At 38.7% G+C, this 14,889-nt stretch overlaps 1 protein-coding gene across 11 annotated transcripts in view; it reads right to left on the bottom strand.

Moving 5' to 3' along the window:
- MYO6 (myosin VI) overlaps positions 1-14,889 on the bottom strand; it is a 153,520-nt gene that overhangs the window by 38,083 nt on the left and 100,548 nt on the right. For all 11 annotated transcript variants that reach the window (XM_046674461.1, XM_046674463.1, XM_046674467.1 and 8 more), the window contains 6 exons: positions 12,075-12,232; positions 10,644-10,735; positions 7,818-7,890; positions 6,160-6,287; positions 3,531-3,626; positions 3,068-3,241 (listed from right to left, as the gene is read on the bottom strand). In XM_046674461.1, the coding sequence (XP_046530417.1) occupies positions 3,068-3,241; positions 3,531-3,626; positions 6,160-6,287; positions 7,818-7,890; positions 10,644-10,735; positions 12,075-12,232 (721 nt within the window). The remainder of the gene's footprint in view (positions 1-3,067; positions 3,242-3,530; positions 3,627-6,159; positions 6,288-7,817; positions 7,891-10,643; positions 10,736-12,074; positions 12,233-14,889) is intronic.

The raw sequence follows: 14,889 nt of genomic DNA on the forward strand, positions 1-14,889 counted from the left end.
CTTATCTTACTCATGCAATTAGAGGACTGAAAATCAGCAATACTAAAAACACACATGCACACTTGCAGGTGGGGTGACTAAGGGACAAGTGTGCAGGCAATGCAGGGAGGAAACAAAAGGGCGGGGACGCATCAGTCAGAGATCAACAGAGCAGGACTTGAGCGTGCAGCACGCCGGGTGCAGCTTGTGTCACACTCCATTAAAAATGAAGACGTTTAAAATATGCATTAGTGGTATATTAGGATTGTTTTATATAACACATCATAAATGAAATTGTCCTGCCTAACTATGGAAACCTTCTTTACTATTTCAAAACATTTCACGTTTCAATTATTTTTAAAAGCTTGGACAATTTTCTCAAAAAGAATTTGACAATGAACGCTAGAAGTTACTATGCTTTCCTGTTTTTAATAATATTAAGTGATTATCATTTACTCTGGTTCAGTATGTTAAAATCATGTATTTGCTTTAGTTCTCTGCAAAGTAAATTATATAAAATTCTTATATCAATTTTATACTAAGATGCTCATTACACTACTTACAAAAGATAAATTAGGATGTTAATTCTTAAATTAACATATTGGATCAATCGTAGCTATATTTAATAATAATAATAATAGGTATACTTTATTGAATGCTGTCTATGAGTCAGGCACTGCTCAAAGCTTTTCATGGGCATTACCATGTTTAATCCATACAACAATTCTAATTAAAGATACATTATTAGCCTCATTTTACAGCCGAAAGCATTGAGGCCCCGAGAGAAACATCACTTGCCCGAGATCATAGAGCCAGTAATGGCAAAGCCAAGATTCCAACACAGGCCTAGCACTAAAGTTCATTCTCTTACCCGCGACACTGCAGTATACTTCAGACATGACAAGCTTACGTTACAACTATGAAATGAATTCGTCATTGGATTAAAAAAATACAGTCATATCCACAACCTTAATCAATCTGGACCACCACACAACTGAAAAGGAAGCAGAAGAGCTACTAATTTGCAAAGAAAACAACTGTCACAAAGTCCATGCTTCTTAATCCAAAGGCTAAGCACAATATTCTCCCAAAAAAGGAGATAATAAAGTCAGTCAGAAGAGTAGAAGAGGCAAAAATAAACTAACAGCATCTGAGAGACAAGGGAAGGACACCAGTGATCAAAGAGCAGCAGTCAAGGACCGCCAGGCTGAGGACAGACAGCCTTCTGCAACTCATGCTTTATTTGTATTTTATTTTTATTTTAAAGCATATAAATACACACGTATACAATGACAGAATAATATTTCCATCAAAAGGAATATTTTTCCTAAAACACTAACAGTGAAAGGGTTATGACTGAATAACCTGAAAAATGTCACTTTTCAGTGGGAAACTGCTGGTTCTCCGTGATGTTGGATAACTGAAATATCACTGTAAATGCTAGCCTGCTTTGTTTTATTGCAGCACAGAATCTGAATTTAACTTCACGAACTATTCTACAATATTTACAATTAAGAATTAGTATTACTATTTCATTTCAAAATATCTCATAAAAACATATTTGCAGTTTTATTATTGTCACTCAGTTATAGCTTTCAGTAGTTTAATGTGCAAAATACATCTTATTGCATATAAGCGATTTTAAGACATTTCAAGTCTCAATATAAAAGAACACTTTAATCCAAAGAATTTGAAGAATGTTTCTGTTTTTATTTATGTGGTCTAACATTTCAACTATGTTCTTGCCAGCAACACTACTCGAATATTACAGCAGGAAAATCAGCGAGTGATATCTGGTTCATATTGGCTATTGTACTATTTTAAACCAATCTGTTATTATATGTCTATTCAGGAATTTAAGAATATCCAGAAAGAGAAAATACTGCTCAAGAGAATTAGGAATTTATAATTAATGAATACAACTCATAACAAAATTAAAGACTTTCTATTCAGTTACCTGAAAATGTATTATAAGCTTTTCTCCTATGTTTATGTTTATGCTTTAAAGAAACCTAGCTTTATAAACATAATTTTACGAAGTTAGTTACTGAGAGCCCATTTCAATCCACAAGGGATCTCAAAGGGCTCACACTGTTAGTGCCACAGCACTCTGATGCTTAAATACTATTTCCAAATACATCACTTTTAATATTTAAAGCATACATAGTGAGAGGCATATGGAGAGTTTTCTTGTAAATACAGTAACAATATTTTGTAGAAATGTATAGGAGAGAAATTAATTCTAGTTCTAATTTTTTATTCATTAAACTTGTGAGACAAAAGTTTTTAAATTATCTTTCTCTACGCTAAACACTCAATAATTAGAATGAATTAGTAGTATTCCATTTCTAAGACATATCAAGTGACAATTCCCTGTCCGACCTCAAAGAATAAATTCCTGATAGAAATTAATAAAGCAAATGAAATGTTCTTCAATGTTAAAAAAGAAATTTGAAGGGTTTGCCACACATAGCACTTATCTTTTACAGAAGTAATTAAAAGCTTTAATCAAATTTTAGTGTAAGGCACACTCATAATGCACTGTGAGAGAAAACATGCTGAAAATGAAATACGAACTGAATCATTAACTTGAGACGGGCTCTTTCTCACATGGCAGCCACGCTAAACACGAGTCCACGAAGTGGTCATTTACCTGAAGCCCCTGGCTGTGCCTGCTTTTCCTCTCTCAACTCAACTAGTCCTCTCTAGCCATCCCGAGCTGGACTACTCCAGCCAAACAAAACTGCTGACTGAGGAAGGAGACAGAAAACAGGTGGGAGAGAGAAGATGTGAAGGTCAGCCAGACAGTAAGCCGGAAGCAAGACCATCAGGAACAGCAATCAGATATGTTAAGCACCGAGAAAGAACACATTCATAAAATTACAAGAATTTCCGCAAGTTTAGCTCTATGCCTGTTTTATTTCGCATACAAGTATCAACAATGCAGGGTCCGCTCCTGAACCTCACCCATGGGATCACGAGAGTTCTGACAGTGATCCACATTATTCACTGCAGAGCATAAAGCAATGTATTTTATTTTAGATGTAGCAAAAAAAAAAAATTCAAGTAATATATTGCACACAAATACCTTAAACTTGTTCCCCACACTGATGAAGCTAAGTTTTCCTGCTTTTTGTTTAGTATCTTTGTTGTTATTTGTGGATGATTCAAATAATTCCCGTATAAACTTATCCCTGGATTCACATATTAAGGATTCAAGAGACATATGTAAAGCATCATTATTTTTCTCCACAAACTGGGTCTGGAAAATAAAGCAAACAGGAATGATTCGGTCCATCTTACGATCATATCCCCTAAGACAGCACCACCCAACAGAACTTTCTGGGATGACAGAAATGCTCTCTATCTGTGCTCTCCACTACAGTCACACCAGTCAATGAGGACATTCAGTACATGATGTGCAGCTACTGTTACGAGGCATGGAATTTTACATTTAATTTAATTTAAATTTAAATAGCAGATATGACTGGAGATCATCACACGGTACAGCTTGAATCAAATGGCTTTCCCCTGGGAACAGTGACACTCACTGTCTCATAGCACACCGCCCCCGCAAAATGCCTGACAATGAAGCCTTCGTCGTCTCGGACATTCCTATGGACTGCCAGCTTAGATTTCCTGGGGATCTGAAAAATAATACATACATAGCAGTTATTACATTATCAAAAAGATATTCCGTAACTTCCTTTACAAAACATTTGAAATGTAAAATACTTAAAATTATAAAGGAAAGTTTCACATTTTTCAAAATCATAGTGCTTTTTAAACATCTAGTAAGCCTTAAAGTGCCAGTGAACTCAAGCAAATATTCGGTTATAATCTCTTAGGAAAGAAAAAAGGAGTAAGACAGAAAAAAAGTAAGAATACCATCTAGAAGCACATGCAAAACATAGTGGGCGTTCTGTAAAGTTAACTGCCTATGTCTAGAGTAGTGGCTCTTGACCTTGGCTGCCAAATTAGAATCACCTGGAGAATTTTACACCTCCCAAAGCCCACACCATTTACATCAGGGGATTCCTGGGTGCAGCCAAGGCTGAGAAGCCATTCCTCTAAAAAACAACGCCTGAAATCAGCACGGGCCTCTCCCACCCTTTTACACCATACATCCTAACATGTTTACACAGTGAGCCTGAATCCATCTGAAGGAAACAATTAGATAGTGCTTAAGGCTGCACTATCTCATTATAATAACTCATGTTTATATCATATTTAAAACTTTCCAAAGTACTTTCACATAAAAGAACACACCTGACCCTCAAAATAACCTAAGGTTAAGAATCCACTCTCATTTAAAAATGAAAAAGCGAAGACTTGGGAACCTTATGGGGGAACCTTATCCAGATCAGAGAGAGAGCAGACCACAGGCCTCTCCTCTGTGAGAGGCAATACACCAGCACGAATCAGAGTGAGGGCCCTGGGGTCAAACCGCCTGGCCTGATCCACCTCTTCCTTACTGTGCTACACATGGCAGGTCACCTAATCTCTCTGCATGTTTCTACATTTCTAGCCTGGGGATACTAACAGGATCTACCCCTAGAGGATTATTGTGAGGATTAACTAAAATAATTCAATTAAAAATCTTAGAACAGCGCCTGGCACATGCCAAGCATTTAATAAATGATTATCTGTTTTATTTCCAAACAAATACAACAAAAGTAATGCTCTACACAAGTTAGGATTTACGGTCTTGCTCTTTTGAGGAAAGCGACCGAAGGCCACTCTCGATGCTCAATTCTTCTGTCCTTAGCTCTACAGGTCTCTGAGACCCTGCTGACCGTTTGCTGAGCGCCAATCAGTACTCTTGGAGAAGGTGAACATGCATCCGCAGGCTGGTCATAGCAAAGACGGACGCGCAGAGAATAAAGAGGACTGGATACGTATCTTACATCTTAGCAAAAGCTCTGCCGAGGACATACATCATTTTATTTGTCTCCACTGAAGTAACAGAAACAGGCTCCACATTACAAGAAACATTCAGGGACACAGGAGAACTTCGTCAGTGGTGCGGGATCCAGTCCACAGAGAGAGGTAACAAAATTACATCAGCTTCTCAAGTAAATCCATTCAATCTATTTACCTAATGTTCTTGATTCAGTTGATGGTGTACGGAAATCAGAACACTTACCATCCACTTAAGTTCCTGGATCCATCATAGCAACAGTTGTTACACTATGCTACAGCCTCAAAAAATAACCAGAACACGGGCATTTGTAACTCTAAGTAGCTTTTCTTTTCTTCTCCTTCTTCCTTCCTTTGCTCTCTGGATGAGGCAGTACCTAGCTTCATGGATGAAATTAACATCCATATTTCTCTGCGCTAGTCAGGCCCTTTCTGGGCACAAGGATGGAGCTGTGCTTGTATTACTCAGGTGATGACGGTTGCATGTGAAGATAAACTGAATTAGGTGAACACAGGAAATACCTCAATAGCCGCGGAGTCCAGCCTCATGGAGAACGGCTCTCCCGTTCATCACCACAAGGGTTCAAGCGCAGCTCCACGACCCAACAGCAGCTCAGGGAAGCAGGCCTTCTGGCCCCTTTAGAAGTGCACGTCTCAGTTATTTCTACTACTTTTTGTGTCTGTTTGTCCCTTTAGCTAATCCTTCTACTGCTTCAGCTTCTACTTCTCTCTCAGTGTGTTTTCCACTTAAAACTCCTTAGGAAAGAACATCAAAATGAACTAGCTGATCACTAGCTAATATGGATTGCTTCCACCAGTGAGACCTAAGCCATAACCTTTATTGCTGGTCTTACAAATGTGCAGACAGGTGGCCACTTGGGACTCTAGATACTAACCCCTGGAATGTGAACAGGTTACATAATGCAAAACAAAGCAACTGATGGCCAGTGTGCTCAGAAGGGAGAACATAAAAACAGCAGGTAAACCTTTTCGTACATTTTAGATAGGTGAAATACAATTTCTATCTAGCTAAAAGAGCTTCGATTAGACAGATCATCATAATATATACATATATGTGTGTGTACATATATAAATTAAATGCCCATCTATAGAAGATGATGTGTTGGGCAAACTATAGTTACTCTAATCCCTACATAACTTATGATTCAAATTTCTAATTATCTAATATCTAACACCTAGCACACCTTTTTCAAGGTTTCTCTTCCCACTAGAGTCTCAATTTAGGAATGGCAAGCTTACAGTGAGGCGGAAATGGTCTCTGTGCTTCTGGTGAACTGCAGATGTAAAGTGCTGATCACTTGGCTGGGGAAGGCGATTTTCTTCATCCAGAATATCTAGTATTCCCACTAATTTTGCTTCAATTAAATCTATTTCAAAAATCAAAATACAATAGGATAAAAATATAACATCTTGAAGATATGTGAACAATCTACTGATCAGAAATTTCAAGGACTGGCCAGAAACAACTTAACAGGTGATTCTATAAGTATTCTCTCAAACGCTATAGAGAGCAGATGGATTTTATTTCAAATCTGGCAATTTACTAGAAAGTAGCATGATATATTTAATATATGCTTTAGAAAAACAACTCTGTAAGTAAAGTGACTAATATAGATCACTTCAATTGGAAGCTAGGCTACAAGGCTAAGGAACCAGAAATTCCTCCTCTTCCAGTTGACATCTATACTCAAAATGCAGTAAAACTACAGAAGCTTTTGTATGCAGAGCTTTTTCATATCACTTAAAGATATCAATTTAAATGTTTTCCAGCAAAACTCTTCAGTAACATCACATTTTTATGCTCCTTCCTTTCATGTTGTTCAAATTTCCTGCCTGTCCAAAATAACTATAAAATGTAAACTGCTTAAATACAGTATATAAGAATTGTTAAATGGGGAAGACTCTAAAAGCTATAGGACCTGGAAGAGAAATTGAGATTCTCTGCATTCCCAGAGAATGATGCTTCTTGGGCAACTGCCGGGGGGCGGGGGGGGGGGGGGGGGCGCGGCGCATGTTGAATTAAGCCATGAATGAGAGTATTTTGAAAGGTGTACAAGGAGGTGGAAGTGGGCTGAAACATAAATGGAGGGGGAGGAGTTCCAGCCAGCCAAGATATCTAACCACACAGGCTAGGGACACAAGACTGAGAAAGGATATGGTGTGTGAAGGGAATGGGGAGTGGACCAGGCAGGACGTGAAAGTGTTTTGGAAAGTGATACTAATGTAATGTAATAGTATCCTGTCCAAATCTAGCACATGAGTTACTGATGTGATTGTCAAATTGGGTTTTCAGACCAAGGTTTGCCCAACAGTTGAGTTTAGAGATAAGATGGGAAAGAAAAGGAAGACTGAGTACTAGCTAGGTGGCCACAGGAAAGGCTTCTTTACTGATAAAAACAGACAAGAAAAGCAAAGACCCTGTTCTCCTGCTGCACAGCATTACCCAGATGTGACAGATGGAACTTCTGAAGCCAGTGAGCAAGCGGCCAGGGGGTGCCACCAATGGGCAGAGGAGAACTGCAGGACAGCAGAGCCAAACGCTGGCCAGCCTCGCGGGAGCCGGATAAGCTACGGACTTCCTTGTGCGAGATGATGACAAATCCCTTCGCCGCTTACGCAACTTAGTTTCCTTCTCAACTTATTCACATGTTAGCTGCTTAAACAAAATACTCATCACAGCAAATAGAACAAATTTTAGGAAAACTCAACACAGCCGAATTTGACGCCTTAGTAGGAAAAGGAACTTCCTAAAATACTAGAGAAGTAAAACCTCTCTCAAATACCAGAGTTTCAAGTCTCATAACCATAATATCAATCACAGAGCACAGAAAAATCACTAGTAAAAGCATTCACTACATCTTCCCATTATGCCAAAAGTGGAACAAAAAAATACATACCTATACAGTCCTGGTTATCCACATAATGCACTTCATTAACGCCTAAACCTTCTTTTTGATAGAGTTCTTGTTCCTAGAATGAAATAATCATAATCATAGATATAGAAATATTGTATGGTATAACATGGATTGAATGTTCTGTGCCATTTCTGATTATAACATTTATTGACTAGTCAAGTACAAAGGTTCATACCAATGAGTTTGGGGGCCAAGGAGTCTTACACAACATTAGGGAAGAAAAATCCTTGCCCCTAAAGCAATGTGAAATCAAAAACCAAATGGCCAACATAACCTAGGATTTACATATGTGGAAATGTTCCCTCCTGAAGATAAGGACACTTTTCTGGAAATATGCAGAGCAGCTACACATAAATACAGAGATCTCTTTCTAACCATTCAAGCCCAAAGAAAGACCAGGACTTTGAAATAGTTTTAGCAATTTCAAAGTCAAACTTATCAGTAGACTAGACCAGGGGTCAGCAAACTTTTTCGTAAACAGCCAGCTAGTAAATATTGTCAGCCGTGGGCCCCTGTCACAACTACTCAACTACGCCATTGCAGACCCAAAGCAGCCAGAGACAACAGGAAAGGAAGAGGCGTGCCTGTTTTCCAATAAAACTTCATTTGCAAAAACAGGCAGCATGCTGGATTTGTCCCAAGCGCCATAGTTTACCAACTCCTGAAATACACAGAGGAACATAAGAACTTACTTTGAAAATTTTTTAAAGTTTAAAGAACAGCTAAACAAAGTAGCTCCCTTTTGAGGTGAAATTTGTCTCTTCTATATCTTCAATAGTCTAAATCGTTGTCCAAAGACAGGCAGAGCAGATTTTTAACATTTACAGACAGGCACTAAAATCAAGGCAACAGCAATTAACTGCAAATGGGTTCTCATATCTACACAGTGATATATATGAGGAATATATCATTCAGGGAAAATAAAAGTAATTTGGAAGAATAATTTACAAATAAAAGTCGAGTCCCTAAATATAAATCTGGTTTCTTCTCAAAAGTAAAAAAAAACCTATCACAGATTTTTATCACAGATGGGTGAGCTATGCAATGAGCTTAGCTTTCACATTTAACGTTTTTTCCTGAATGTTTAAATATTTCCTCCCATGAGATATACTAGAAAAGGGTTCTGTCATTGCAGAAGACACTGTCTACTTGAAGCCAATCTAAATTTGAAATTCACATATTTATTTTTAAAAACTGTTATAAAAGTAAACATAAGTCAAGACACTGTCTCCCCTTCATGCAGCTTCTAGATGAAGCTTGCGGGGCTCGTGAGGAGGGAAGAATTAGGGTATGTTAAGGGAGACGCATACACGTAAAACTTCACATAGTAATAGAGGAACTAATGCGGCTGGATGAAATACTTCCAGAGAAACTCTCTTAACTGATAAGTACTTATTTCATCCGTCCATTTATGCCAGATTTGGTTTAACCACAGTAACTAAGTAAAATGTACAAAACGTAGAAGGTGCTGGGAAATTCAAAGACAAAAACAAAATACAAAATGTGGGAAAAGATAGGTGGAGTGGGAACAAGAGAGAAGGTATTTCACATTTCAACCCCAGACAGAGTGGAGGACGACCACAGACAACAGCAGAGCTAACGCGAAGAGAACAGTGTGGTGGGCCAGCAGCCAGGGAGGCGGGTTCAGACCGGCCTCACAAGTCACTGAGCTGCTCTGGGAATTCGTTTCTTCATCTATAAAATAAAGGGCTGGACTACATTACTTCTGAGTTCCTTTCACTCTACTATCTTCACTCAGGAAAGCATATCTTAAGTAGCACAAAGGAAGGAAAGTCAAAGGTATTGGTAAGAAGATACTGGACAAGTCAAATACAAGGGAAAAAATGGTGAGCTAAACACCAATCAACGGATCCAAAGCTACCTGGACTTAGTCTGCACTCTAAAGAAGTAAAAGTAACCTTTCTAGACTCGGGATTGTGCGTGGCAGCCACGCCCACAGTTATTTACCACGAGCAGCAGCGAGACATTGCTCACGGGACCAGAATGGCGTCCGCTACTCACACGCAGCTGGCAGTGCACAGGGTAGCACGGCAGGGAAAGCAGTGACTGGGGCACTCCAGGCCACCAACCCATCAGATCTCGACTCGGTAGCCTTCCTGCCACACACAGAGAAGGTGAGCATGTAGCAGAGGGGGCAGAAGAGACCCAGAGGAAGGGTGGGAGACGCCAAAGTCAGGGAGGAGAGGAAGAGAGTCGTTTGGTAGTGGCAGGGGCAGAGACGACAGAAGCAGAAAAAGAAACAAGCAGAATTTCAAGTCTAGTAAAAGTCACTAGTAAGAAGCAAGAGCTGTTCACTTCTGAGGAGGTGTCTATTGGAGTGTTCACGGAGTCCCTAAGCTTCAACTGCACCATTAGCACTTCTGATGCGCCTGAGCAACAGCTGACCTACTGGGCGTACGCTGGGCATCTTCGATTCCCTGGGCCATGGCTACACGACACCCCACCAACCAGGGTAACGGCAGCATCGTCTCTGTTCCTTGAAATTTAAAATAGCTTACTGCGGTTCTTTGTTTTTTGGAGGAAGATGAGCCCTGAGCTAACTACTGCCAGTCCTCCTCTTTTTTTGCTGAGGAAGACTGGCCCTGAGCGAACATCCGTACCCATGTTCCTCCATTTTATATGTGGGACGCCTGCCCCAGCATGGCTTGACAAGCGGTGCCATGTCTGCACCCAGGATCCAAACTGGCGAACCCCGGGCCTCCGAGAAACAGATCGTGCGAACTTAACCGCTGTGCCACCAGGCCAGCCCTAACGTAGTTCTTAAATTTAAATTGTAATGGCAATTACCTCCTTCAGAATCCTTTCATTAAAAAATTGTTGAAGTTTTTCATTGCAATAGTTGATGCAAAATTGTTCAAAACTGTTATGTTCAAAGTACTCTGAAAACATAAAACCAGAATCAAGAGTCATCATCAGATCAACTTCATATTAATAAATTTATCCTAGGATAAAATTTTATTGTATCAATGCTTAATTTAACATTAGGTAAAAAATACATATAATTGTTCTATATTTCCCAATTGCTCTTATTTCAAGACAGATTTTGTTAGGCTTTAAAATTAAGTATCAAAAATACCTTGCTTCACTTGACAAAAAAAGATGTTTGTCAGATGAGATAAATGTCATAGCAAATATGTAAAACATAAGCCACTTGTAACAGAAGGTTTTAAGCAGAGGTAATAAAGCAATCTAAATTAACTAAAGAACAAAAATGGCTTAAAATGCAAGTGCTTCAGATTTTCTTCTGTGACACCTGTACAATTACAGTTATTAAAAAGTGTGATGGACACTAACTCATTTCTAAAACTAAGAGACGGTCTTACTCTAAGGTCCCTGCAGCTGTTACGATTCTGTGTGTGTGTGTGTGATGCTAAAACTGGCACAGACCAGGAAACGAGGTCTGAAGATTGTGAAATCTTAAATCAAAATCTACTTTGGAACAAAGGTAATGACACTATAAATTTTAAAATAAATATCCCATCGGAACCAAAGCTCTGACCCCACCCCTGAAATGTCCACAGTCGCACCTTCCCTCGGCAAAGGTAACAAACCACAAAGGAGGAAGACTCCGTCCAGCACAGCCAGAAGGAACGCCCACACTTACAAAGCCCAATAGAAAAACGGTCACATTCACTCTGAGATGTTTACAACATGCACAGTGGGAATAAAGTGGCATTCAGATGTTGGCGACTCATTTCATATCTGGTTGCACAACTCTGCGGTTGTTCTCAAATATTTATCTTGATATTCATTTGGTGGAAATTAACTGGAAATAGCTATCTGTTGACAATTAACACTAACGATGAATTTTTACCCATAATAATGTTAGGCCCATATGCTAGATCAACCTGTACCCCAGCTGTACACTGCAGTCAATGCTTTTAATGACTTAATTCTCTTTATTAGTAGTACTCAAGATTAACCTTTACTTAGTTGCATTCATTTAAGAGTATAGAGACATCTCTTAACTACGGTGGTTTCAACAAACATGTTTTAACTTTAGCATTAATGTGACCATAACGCAGGAGTCCTTCCCTTTTTTTTGAAACTAACTTCCTATTTAAATCATATTATGTAATGTAGGTATGGACATATAACTGAAAATATATCAAGTGAAAGGTATAACAAGGGAAGAGAGGTTATTTCTGTTTTAAATGTGTGAAAAACTGAATGAAAAATATTAAACAAATACAAACTCACAAACAAAATTATACTTACCAAAACCAGCAATATCTAGGACTCCAATAAAACAGAATGACGTTTCAAAAGGAAAACACTGATTTACTCTGTTTACCACATGATCAAAAAGGTGGCTGTAGACAGTCTTTGCCAAGGCATCGCGAGCATTGTTTGCTTGCTCCACTTTCAGGGGTACCCTATAAAGAAGAACGTACCAATGAAAATCCTTTACAGTAACATACTGTGAAAATAATGCCAGACACCCAGATCAAAGTACATCAAAGCATTTGCACTGTAAGGAGCAAAATAAATAGTTACAAAAGGTCATTTGTGAATAGCTACAGACAAATGTGGCTAAGTAGAACACCACAAGAGAAGAACTAAAGGAATTATTCACAATTAGATTAAAAATCTGTTATTGAGTCAAAGAGCTTCAGGCTGAAAACATCTTTTTAACCTTAATTTATACTTCACTGTACAGGCTGAATATATAAAAAATTGTTCAGAGAAATAATCTTCCTTTTGACTTTCCTTAAATGCAAAAGAAATTGTTTTTAATTCAGGATAACTTCAAAGGTCGGTAACTTGTTTAACATTGTGTAAGAAAGGGGCCAGCCCAGTGGCGCAGCGGTTAAGTTCGCACATTCCGCTTCTCAGCGGCCCGGGGTTCGCCGGTTCGGATCCCGGGTGCGGACATGTCACCGCTTGGCACGCCATGCTATGGTAGGCGTCCCACGGATAAAGTAGAGGAAGATGGGCACGGATGTTAGCTCAGGGCCAGGCTACCCAGCAAAAAAGAGGAGGACCAGCAGTAGTTAGCTCAGGGCTAATCTTCCTGAAAAAAAAAAAAAAATTGTGTAGGAAAAAATATTTACATTTTAAAATTTGAACTTTCCAACTCTACTATTTAACATAAGTAAACTACATGGTATGAGATGTTGCAGATACAGACACACAGCCCTTGTCCTCAAGAAAATTATAGTCTGATAAAGAGGGACTTCCATAAAAGAGAATTTCCAAACACCATACTAAATGCCATCAGAAAAGTAAGCATGGGCACCACGCGAGCACCAGAAAAAACTGTCAAATTTGGAAGTGACCTTAAAAGTCATTCAGGTCAGACAGATACTTGAATCCCTCTTAAACAGTGGTTTTCCAACTTATATTTCCCGCAATGGAACCCTTTCCTGAAGCAAGTCTTATGTGAACGCTCCGTACATAAAACATGAAAGAACTGCTGTGGAACAAGGGGAGATGGAGATGACGCCTGGGCACCACTGGCCGGTGCTTCTACTGGCCTCTCCGTGGCCCCCAGAAATCTCTCCAAGGAAGCCAGCGGCCACGGAGCACTACCACACATCCTCCTCGCCAGGCTTTCTTTATAATAAGAATAATTCGGAATTAGCTTAGCAAACAATTGGGCTAGGCATACCTTACTAGTATTTTCCAAAGTATAAGAGCTACCAAATTTTCTTAGTGGCTAAAAGGTTTTTTTTTAAATCCTTCTTGTTTTAATTTGTTGAAAATTTTTCTGAAATATGTCACTAGAACTCACTGCCTGCCTTATTTATCAAGGGACAGAGGATCTAACTATTCCCCCCACAAATAAAGATCTTACAGCGCCTCAAAATGACTGAATATCAATTTTATTTTACAGAACTGAAACAGAAATGCATAAAACATATGATACCGACCCAAAAGTGTACACAGACCCAGACACAACCTAGAGGTACTTGGTTACTGATTTAAAAAATCTTGGCTAACGTGGAAGCAACCTAAGTGTCCAGCAACAGACGAATGGATAAAGAAGATGTGGTACGTATATACAATGGAATACTACTCAGCTGCAAAAGAGAACAAAATCATTCCATTTGCAATAACATGGATAGACCTTGAGAGAATTATGTTAAGTGAAATAAGCCAGCGAGAGAAAGATAATCTGTGTATGACTCCACTCATATGAGGAATTTAAAATTATGGACTAAGAACAGTTTAGTGGATACCAGGGGAAAGGTGGGGTGGGGGGTGGGCAAAAAGGGTGAAGTGGTGCACCTACAACATGACTGACAAACATTAATGTACAATTGAAATTTCACAAGATTGTAACCTATCAATAACTCAATTAAAAAAATAAAAAAATAAATCTTGGCTATACTATTATTCAACATGGTACTAGAGGTTTTGGCCAGAGCAATTAGGCAGGAAAAAGAAATAAAAGGAATCCAAATAGGCACTGAAGAAGTGAAACTCTCACTCTTTGCAGACGACATGATTTTTACCCATCAGAAAGCTATTAGAAATAATTGACAACTACGGCAAAGTCACAGGATACAAAGTCAACGTACAAAAGTCAGTGGTATTTCTATACTCTAATAAAGAACTAACAGAACAAGAACTCGGGAATACAACCCCATTACAACTGAAACAAAAAGAACAAAATACTAGGATTAAATTTAACCAAGGAGGTGAAAGACCTATACAAGGAAAACTATAAAACGTTACTGAAAGAAATCTATAATGACATAAAGAAACGGAAAGATATTCCATGTACATGGATTGGAAGAATAAACAGTTAAAATGTCCATAATACCTAAAGCAATCTACAGATTCAATGCAATCCTAATCAGAATCCCGACGACATTCTTCACAGAAATAGAACAAAGAATCTTAAAATTTATATGGGGCAAGAAAAGACTCTGAATAGCCAAAGCAATCCTGAGAAACAAGAACAAAGTTGGTGGCATCGCAATCCCTGACTTTAAAACATATTACAAAGCTGTAGTAATCAAAACAGCATGATACTGGTATAAAAACAGGCACACAGATCAATGGAACAGAACTGAAAGCCCAGAAA

The sequence above is a fragment of the Equus quagga genome, chromosome 11, assembly GCF_021613505.1.
Source record: "Equus quagga isolate Etosha38 chromosome 11, UCLA_HA_Equagga_1.0, whole genome shotgun sequence".
Lineage (NCBI taxonomy): Eukaryota > Metazoa > Chordata > Mammalia > Perissodactyla > Equidae > Equus > Equus quagga.